At 39.9% G+C, this 9,435-nt stretch overlaps 1 protein-coding gene across 2 annotated transcripts; it reads left to right on the top strand.

Annotated features, from left to right (window-relative positions):
• Positions 1-3,372: 3,372 nt before the first annotated feature.
• Positions 3,373-7,969, top strand: irx6a (iroquois homeobox 6a). Of its 2 annotated transcripts, none has more exons than XM_043243711.1 (7): positions 3,373-3,760; positions 4,573-4,836; positions 5,255-5,364; positions 5,486-5,781; positions 5,893-6,531; positions 6,856-6,961; positions 7,442-7,969. In XM_043243711.1, exons 1-7 carry the CDS (start codon positions 3,695-3,697, stop codon positions 7,479-7,481), a joined length of 1,521 nt encoding a protein of 506 aa, XP_043099646.1. In that variant the 5' UTR covers positions 3,373-3,694; the 3' UTR covers positions 7,482-7,969. The 2 variants fall into 2 exon arrangements, with proteins under 2 accessions (XP_043099646.1, XP_043099647.1); XM_043243712.1 differs by having other exon boundaries at positions 6,856-6,970.
• The last annotated feature ends 1,466 nt before the right edge of the window (positions 7,970-9,435 follow it).

Raw genomic sequence — 9,435 nt, 5'->3', positions numbered from 1 at the left:
CCTGAGTGTCCCCTCCCCTTCGCTCTGCCCCTCTCTGAGCAGTGCCTTATTATTATTTCATAAAAAAGCTCTGATCTGTCTTATGAAAAAGCAGAAAAGCTTTGTGAAATTCATTAAAGCAGCCTGAGAAATGTATTAAATGAGAAGGTGAAGCTGGCTGTTGGTTTAACCTTTCTGCTGTGAGGCTTTGAGCCTCTATAATCCCTATGCAAGGCTAACAGAGGCCCAGACACACACACACACACACACACACACACACAAATGTAAATGAAGAGACCATTGAAATTCCCTTGTCACAAAGAATGCTATACAGTAATTCAAAGTTTGGAAAACATCAAATCTATCCATCTATGCTTTTTAGAACATCGCAGACCAAACACATTCCTATATAATGGATGTGATGGTATCATATCATGAAGTAGCTCAAGATCCTGAAAGCAGTGAGAGCAACAGGGATGAAAAGTGATAGGTGTGTAGGATTGGCCATTGTGCTCTACCTCTTCAATTAAGGTTGATTTAACTTACGACCCCCTCCACCCATCAGTACCAATCATCAAGCGCTGTTTCACATGCATTATGGATGAGGCTGCCCATATGCACTTGGGCTATCATGCGTGCCCTTGCACAAGGCTTTAGAGAAACTACAGTAAACTATTGCACTGGATATTCTGACCTTCCTCTCAACTGGTTCCTCTTTCTCTAATTGTGCTCTCGTAACAGGAGAAGTTTGTGGAATGATCACTGATCTTGAGATGGGGATGTGGGGATTTTTGGTCATTCTCAATCAGTTTTTCTTTTTTGTTTACTAACCTACAAAGTAAAGCACAATCATGTATGTGAGAGACCCAGGATAGGTTGTCACATGGGCTATGGGTCAAGTAATGTTTGCTCTAATAGTGAATTTGTATGTTGTTTTCACATATCAAGAAACGTTTTAAATTAGAATTCATTTCCTGATCTTAACTACTATTTCTTTTTTTTTCTTTATAGCTAATGGGTGAATACAGCAAAAGAGTTGTTAGCCTAAAACATACGTAGGGGATACATTTTTTAACCAAACAATTTTACCGGGTCAAGTTTGTGTGTTTTAAATATTATTTTTTCATATAATTATTTATTATAAATCTTTTGTGCATTTTTACTGTTTGTCAAAACATACAATTTTCAAAAAAAAACTATTCATATGAAGTGATAACATGCCCTATTAAAAGTAATATATTTTAATCTAATAAAAAAACAAATCAAGCAAGAAATCAGTAAATACTAAACTTTATAAAGGTACATACACCATTTCAAAGTAGTGTATCACCTGTTAAGTTCCTGTTAGACACAAAGTACCCTACGGGAATAAAGGTTAAAGAGATCACCTAAAAATCATTTATGTAATAATTTGCTCACCCTCTCGTCATTCCAATATTTGTATGACTTTCCATCTTCTGTGGAACATAAAAGTGAAAGTCAAAGTTAACCGATACAGTCTTTTTTTTCCCCAATATTGTATATTGTGTTCAGCAAAAGAAAGAACGTCATACATTTTGGGGACGGCATAAGAGTGAGTGAGTGATGACACAAGTTTTTGGAGTTTGTTTTTGACAGAAGAATCACTTTAATTTGCCACATCATCTCTTTCATAAGTATAAAACATATCTTCAAAAATGTTCCCATTCATACTTCTCTGTTTCTAAGTGTTTGGTAAGAGTGGCGCTCGAAGGGCCTGTGCGCGACCGTCCTCGCAGCAGCTCCATCAGCGCCCTTCACTTACTCGCAGCTCTCTGGCGCCTCTCGAAGAGTGAGCTTGTAATCGCAAAGAGATCATCGTGGACAAGGTTCTCGTCCTTTTTAAGCAAGGTCACCGAGCTATTCCTCTTATATTATCCCTAGAAATGATCGAATGCGAGGAGATCGTCGCGGCTTGCCGCGCGCTTGCCGGTGAGATCGCGAGAGTGCCGTGACTGCCGCGCGTAAGGAAAGATGACGCGCGAGCGTTGCATTCGGTTCTTTTATCATCTTTTATATTCAAACAGTTAATTAAATTGCTATATCACTGCTTGAACGTATTGGACAATCTGCCTTTCCTGTTAGAACCGCACCATAGTGCTGAAATCAAATCAAACTTTCTTTGTATGATATATATAAAAAAAAATCTAAAATGCTAAAAAGGTTTATGAGATAGTTGGGTTTAGGGATAATATAGCCATCTGATAATTTGCTCAGAATAAAAACAATAGGTTAGAAGTCGTGTCCCCACCGTGTTAGATAAGCAAACGTGTGTGCTTGTTTATGTGTGAGAGAGAGAGAGAGAGAGTAATGGGAGTCTTCTAATTATATTGTCTAACACATTTAATAAAAATGCATGTATTACCCTTTATCCAGACTTATTCCGCGTGAGGGAGCGTTATTTCTACCATCCCTTTCAAGTATGCATCCTTCAATTAGAATGCTGTTCCCGTCGCCTCCCACTACTGCCGTATAATTAGACTTGAGAGATTCAGCTAATTTTCTCTCTCTCTCTCTCTCTCTCTCTCTCTCAGTTCCATTCTGATCGTCTAATTTCACCTCAAAGGCATATTTTCACGGTGTAACTCGCTGGTTAAACAAGGCCATATCCATTTGTTAATTGATGCAATTACGCATTTCTCGTAATGGTCGCGAAGGTCCCGAGATACGCATCAATCAGTTTTCTGTTGACCTGCCAGAGGTTCCCTTCACGTCTGCCGGGACTGGCCCTCTCTCTAATAGAGAGAGATGGAAACATCATCGCAATTAACATCAGGTCGGACCTCTGATCGGTCAGACAGACGCGAGCAAGGGTCCCGCAGATCCCTCCTCAGTTCATCTGCTCATCAGCGGGGTACTGTCTTATATGCAACAACAATAGGAGAAGAATCCAGAACACAATCTTGGATGGAATCAAAAACATGTTGTTATTTGTTTTATATAAACATAAAGAAATTATAGTTACGATAACACAGTAGTACACTATCTTTAGGAAATTGCTGTGCGCGAATAAAAATATTGACAGGGTCGGTGGATGTCGAATTATTGAATATTGAATATTCTAGTGAATATTAAAAACATCCTCTAATATACATACACAAACAATTTGCTTATGAGAAGAAAAAAAAACGATTTATCGCGTATATTCATTTTATCGCTTTTAGCAAACCCAGTAATACTTTTTGCGCTCTGAGTCTCGAAATACTCTAATCTTTAAAAAGAAAAAGAAAAAAAAAAAAAAAAAACACAGAGGGGACAGGGGTGTGCAAAACACACCTCAAGAAAAGCGCGAAGCATGACGTGATTGGCAAAGACATCATTCTATCCTCGCCGTCCCGGGATTAGAATGACGTCACACTGATACCCGTGCATGGATGAATTCTAAAGAACTATAGAGGCACAAATAATAGCACAACCGCAAGTTCATATCTTGCAAGTCTTACGTTATCCTTTAAGCTTTCTACAGCTGTTTAACAACAATATTTTTGTACTTGATGAAGCTTAACTGTAATTTCTCATTTCCTTAAGGGGATTATCTATACATATAAAACTAGGGCTGGCGTAAACATCCTCAGTGCTTCCCAGTTAAGTGCAGTCATCTATTATTGAGCGAAAGGCCGAGTGTGGAAATGTGTGTAAGACGGTGGATTTGAAGTAGATTTGGTTTCAATCGATCAGCAGGAGAAGAATATTGCTTATGGTAACAAAAGAAGCAGCTATGTCTTTCTCTCAGTTTGGATATCCTTACAATGCAACTTCTCAGGTAAGCACGAAAATTAGATTATTTTTTTTCCCCCTCGTGTAGATTCTTAATGAGCGCGCGCGCCGCAGAATGCCTTTTTTTTCCACATTGTCATAATCTCTGGACTTTGGTAACTAACACTACCAGGTAGAAGCAGATCGTTCTGTCGCTAAGACCTAAAGTAAAGTTAGGCGATATCGTGGGGTTTGTCAATATTTATAGTAATGGGTTATTTGAATTATAAATGACCTCACGTGTTGTTGTAAACGTGTAAATTACCTTTACAGTGTAATTGTTCTGAGTGAGAGCGAGACTCCTCCCTTTGCCGGTAGCCTTTGCGGTCTGTGTGTATAAACTAATTATACATTTACGGATAACCGATAGATAATTTTGACAACATAACGTACAATCGGTTATAGTTGCACTTTAATGTAAAAAAAAGACGGCTGTGTTGTTAAAAGACGCCGCGTTTGCTGCTGGTTAACTTTGTTACCCTAACGCAAAACTTAACAGAAAGTTTTACTTTCAGCTTCGACAGAAACGGTTTTTTATACACGCATTTTAGATATTATTTATATAAAGCGACCCACAGGAAATAACGTTTTTGTAAATAAAATGTTTATGGAAATTTCAATCCTTTAAGTCGAACTCAAGTACACCTCTCGAACAAAACGCGTGCATGAGAATAAAATACAAGCTAATTCGCTTCCACACAAAGCTTCTTAACTTCACCTTACCTCGGTTTTTACGTTTTAGCCTGCTAAGGAAACTGTGCGCACGGTTTGTAATGCAAATCTAAAATGACATGTCTGTCCACAATTTTCTTCATGCAGTTTTTCGTGTCGGCAAACCCCAGTACGACTTGCTGCGATTCGATTTCCAGGTCGGTGACGGAAGGATCTAGCGCGTCTCAGACCGCAGCCTCCTTCTGCTGTCCCTCCTATGAGAACCGGCTGCTGGCTAGTACGCGGACTGAGCTCAACGCCGCGCTCGGGATGTACGGCTCTCCGTACGCAGCGGCAGCGGCCGCCGCCGGTCAGAACTACGCCAATTACTTTCCGTACAGCGCCGACCCCTCTGCCATCTACTCCAGCCTGGTACGTGAAGCCCTCTCATCAGATACAGAGCGGGTCCTCCGTTCAATCGATCGACTCATTCAAGTCACGGCTTGTTATTGATTATTTTGGCTTGGTGAGAGGACCGTGCTGTCTAGCTGTCGGGTGAAATAACTTTGAATAATCAAAAGAAACAAACAGAGAACGAAGCGACACGGTCGTATTGCTCGCTGTAAAACGGCCTACCTGCTTTGATTTGCAATAAATAAACAGAGACGGTGCGTATAGCTCAGCATTGTAAAGGATAAAACGAAGTTAACATTTAGGCACAGTAAAGAGATGTAGCACTGTTTCTGTATAATAACTGTCCTTAGCTCGCTGCCGGTAATTTTGCATTTTCAAATATAAAGTTTTCTTTTTATTAATATTATTACTGTTAATATCATTTATTCATCTGTAGAACCCACAATATGAAATCAAAGAGGGGTCAGGCAGTCTTCATGGCACTATAACCCAACCCGCTGCTTACTATCCATACGACCACTCATTGGGCCAGTACCAGTATGACAGGTAAGATTTGTATCTGTCCCCACTCAAATATGATATTTTGCTAAACAATACATATACAGTATATCTTCAAATACACAATCTGTTAACCGTTTTAAACATGTCACCTTTTACTGTGATTCAGGTATGGGGCAGTTGATTTTAACGGGTCAACCCGGAGAAAAAATGCCACGCGGGAGACCACAAGCACTCTTAAAACATGGCTTTATGAACACCGGAAGAACCCGTATCCTACAAAGGGTGAGAAGATCATGCTGGCCATTATCACCAAAATGACTCTCACGCAAGTGTCTACATGGTTCGCCAACGCCAGAAGGAGACTAAAAAAAGAGAACAAGATGACCTGGTCCCCCAAAAACAAGGCAGGCGACGAAAGAAAGGAAGACCTCAATAAGATTGACCCAGACAGTATTACCAAAGGTACCTCATAACACTTCACAGCTAAATTAAATTCTGCACATTAAAATAAAAATGATTGTTTGTAAATGCACGTGAGTGTCCACTCAGTATCTCTCGCTTGCTCTGGCACAGACTCCAAAGACAGTAAGGATGAGCGGGACCTGCAGTTCAGTGACCTGGATGACATAGAGGATGACGACTGTGACAAGCTGGACAGTGACTGTGAAAAATCAGGCCAGGATGACCTCTCGATTTCCTCCCCTCCAAAGAGAGATTGTAACCCTGACCTCCCTCTTCACTCGAACTTCCCATCTTTTCCCTGCGGTCTAAAGAGTTTGGGGGCTCTGAACCCCGACTACCTGGATCCTCTGAGCTCCAAACCACAGCAGCAACAGCCCTCGCCTCAGTCCACCTCAATCAACACTGTGGCACTCTCTCACTTTGAGGCATCGGAGAAGCCTCGGATCTGGTCTCTGGCACGTACGGCCGCCGCAGGGGTTGTATTAGGCACACAGCATGGTGGGGATGTACGGACTGGGCCTGTGGACTGTCAGATGCAGGGAGTCAGGTTGCCCGCAGTCGGAGGAGTGCAGTGTGGGGAGCTGAAGGGCCTTCAGGACCCTACCAGCCTCAGCAATACGGAAAGCCTTTACCAAGAAGGACTGCAGGGGATACACAAGGCATACAGCAGTGGGAGCTACAAGACCCTCCAGCTTCACTCTTCAACCTATCCTGGACTGACAGAATCCTGCCAGTATTCCTCAATGGAAGGTATAGCAATCTGTTTTTACAGAGCTAGAGAAAAAGTGGCAATCATAACGTTTCATAAGGCTATCAGATGCTTTTAATGTGAAATTATCGGTTAGCTCCTGGCGTGATATTTCAATTATTCAAAGTGAATTATGTTGAACTAGTTACATATAGTTGCAATATATATATATATATATATATATATATATATATATATATATATATATATATATATATATATAGGCCATATATCCATTTTAATAAGGTAAGATACAACTTTAGTGTTTGTTGGAGTATTGTTTGTGTAGCATACTTACAGTTGTGATCTCTGGTGTTTGTGTACAGGCTTTGTCAGTGCAGGAAAGACGGAGACAGAATCCAGCGAGCTCAACGACACATGTCCAACGATCCAGGATGTCAAAACCACTGCGTTCAGACCTGTGATGAAGAGGTGAGGAAGGTGAGCATGAGCGAATACGCAGAAACACACGTTAACAAACACTATCATCTCTCACATATTGACCACAATGAAATACGGAAGAAAACATGTAAACGGATCTACAAACTATTGTGTACGGCTACAGGTTTAAAAAAAGAAAAAGAAAGAAATCCAATCTTGTAGGATTACATAATATCTGTCACCCACCGTCTGCATTCAAGTAATGGCATTACACATACTCTCTAGTACAGTATCTTTGATAACAGTAAACATTTGTGCTGTGCAGCCATCTGCTAAGTCGATGAGCTTTGGCTATTTCAGCTATATAATGTCTGTTTGGTTTGAGGAAATGAGGAATACATGTCCTCTGTGTTCTGTACTTCTGATTTCATCGCGCAGTTATCCAATATTACCTGTCGTTTCCTTTCCTCCTAGCTTAGCTTTCAGAACAGCGCCTCATTCTTACACATTTCCCTTCTCCCTCTGAATTAGGACTGTGGGAACGCCGATAGACACGGGGACATTTTTATGATCTACATTATGCACTATGGAACGGAGTCAATGAAGAACTATAAGCCCGTGGCAGCAGACACCTGAAACAGTAGCGCGATGAATAGGTGTGCTCTTTCTGGAACTGTGAAAACTGGAGGCAGCCATAATTTTGCACAATATGATTTGATGGTGTCAATAACTTTATGCAATGTTTTGTGTATGTATGGGAATAAATTGTGATTTCTTATGTTTGCATTGGCAATCGTAGTTTAGTAATCCTATTTATCTATTTATTGTTTGATTATCCATCTGCATTATTTATCCCTTACCATGTGTCCTCTCAAGGTTTTGTTGTGTGTTACATTTATTTCTCTGTGGTTATGTGCTTAATGTTACGTGATTTACTTTTTCGGAAGCTGGTGTAAAATTTACAGTCAGTCTTTTTACTTTTATTTACCTATTAACAATAAATGAGGTGCGATACTGTGCTCCTGAGGAGTGTGCTATGTTTGTATCAAGAAACTGTGAATAAATGTCATGTTGTTATTTATAAAGTATTTTCTAAGAACTAATTTTCTCATTTTTGTTTAATGATTTCTGCTTATTAATTAATTCACGCAGCTTCGTAGAGTTAGGTTTATCCTCTTGACTCCAAGCCGTTGTTGGAAGGTCATAAATTCAGACGCGGACGTGAATGGACTCAGCAAGGGTGTGAAGAAAGGGTACATCAGTTCCACATTGTCGTTATTTAATCGGAATTGGCATCAAACACTTTGCTACTGTTCGGGCTCAGAGAAGCAGGAATCGGTTATGAATGCAGCTTTGTCTCCACCGCGCGCGAGCAGGTTCATCACCATCCGGCTCTGGTTTAACAACGAGGTCACGCGGGAGCATCCGTACCACGAAACGCGCATCAAGTGTTTTGATGTCGATCAGTCAATTGCTCGAACCCGGGGATCTTTAAGCACCCAATTAAACTTGCGAAGCAATGGCCTGGCTGCTTTCAAAACCACAGATAAAAACGCTTTCGTTTATTTGCAGAGTTAGATTGGGGAGCAGGTAAAAGACGCGGCGCGCGAGGGGGGGGAAATAGCCACAAAAACGCGCACCGTCGTGTTTCCAATTCGCGCGTCTGGACTGGATCGCTTTAGTGAAAAAAATAATAAAACTAATTCCATTCTTTAAACTTTTTGTGAGATGAAAAAAAATACGATCACGTAAAAAAAATAAAAATAAATAAAAACTGAAGTGATGACCTACTGGTCAGGGTTCAGTAAATTAAGCCGTCGAAAAAGAGACATTATTTGTGGACGGATTGAAAGATTAAGGCGTGTAATAAGAGTATTATGTCTATTCAAAGGCGCTGTGGTCAATTTGTGGTCGAACTGAAAAGAGGTCGAGGAGACTGATGTCACTTGTTTGCGGCGCAGAGTTCCTCAAAGGACATTCAGGTTTGACACAAAGATAATAAATAATAATAAGAGTTAGATTAGGAGTTTACTAAGTGGGGAAAAAAACTAAACTAAAAATATATGATGTCAGCGAAAAAACGGGAAAAAAGGCTACGTATGGGCATAAATGATGAGTGTCATAAGTGTTTTTTTGCATTATTTTTTCATATTAATACTCAAATATGCCACAATATTGTATGAGCCTAAATGCTTGCATACCATTCTTTATAAGAATACATTTTGGTGGATTTTGAAAGCTGTACATCAGTTTTGATGGTGACAAACGCACAATATATATATATATATATATATATATATATATATATATATATATATATATATATATATATATATATATATATATATATCAGAGGCCTGACACCACGCAGTTGGCATGCTTTTCTTCTTATTCCTTTATTTTTGTTTTATTAAAGGTCAACGGACTATCATTTGGATTATCCCTCAGGATCTCCACTACCAAGCAATCTGTCCAACAGGCGAGATCTATTTCTACAAATCTCCCTAAATATAATCTCTCAAAAT

The sequence above is a fragment of the Puntigrus tetrazona genome, chromosome 7 (genome assembly GCF_018831695.1).
Source record: "Puntigrus tetrazona isolate hp1 chromosome 7, ASM1883169v1, whole genome shotgun sequence".
Taxonomy (NCBI): Eukaryota; Metazoa; Chordata; class Actinopteri; order Cypriniformes; family Cyprinidae; genus Puntigrus; species Puntigrus tetrazona.
The sequence above is the reverse complement of the archived record's forward strand: the minus strand, read 5'-3'. Positions and strand labels throughout refer to the sequence as shown.

Coding starts and splice junctions, on each gene's coding strand:
- irx6a (XM_043243711.1), top strand. CDS start 3,695: ATGGTAACAAAAGAAGCAGCTATGTCTTTCTCTCAGTTTGGATATCCT. Junction 4,837..5,254: donor CTGCCATCTACTCCAGCCTG/GTACGTGAAGCC, acceptor ATTCATCTGTAG/AACCCACAATATGAAATCAA. Junction 6,532..6,855: donor CCAGTATTCCTCAATGGAAG/GTATAGCAATCT, acceptor GTTTGTGTACAG/GCTTTGTCAGTGCAGGAAAG.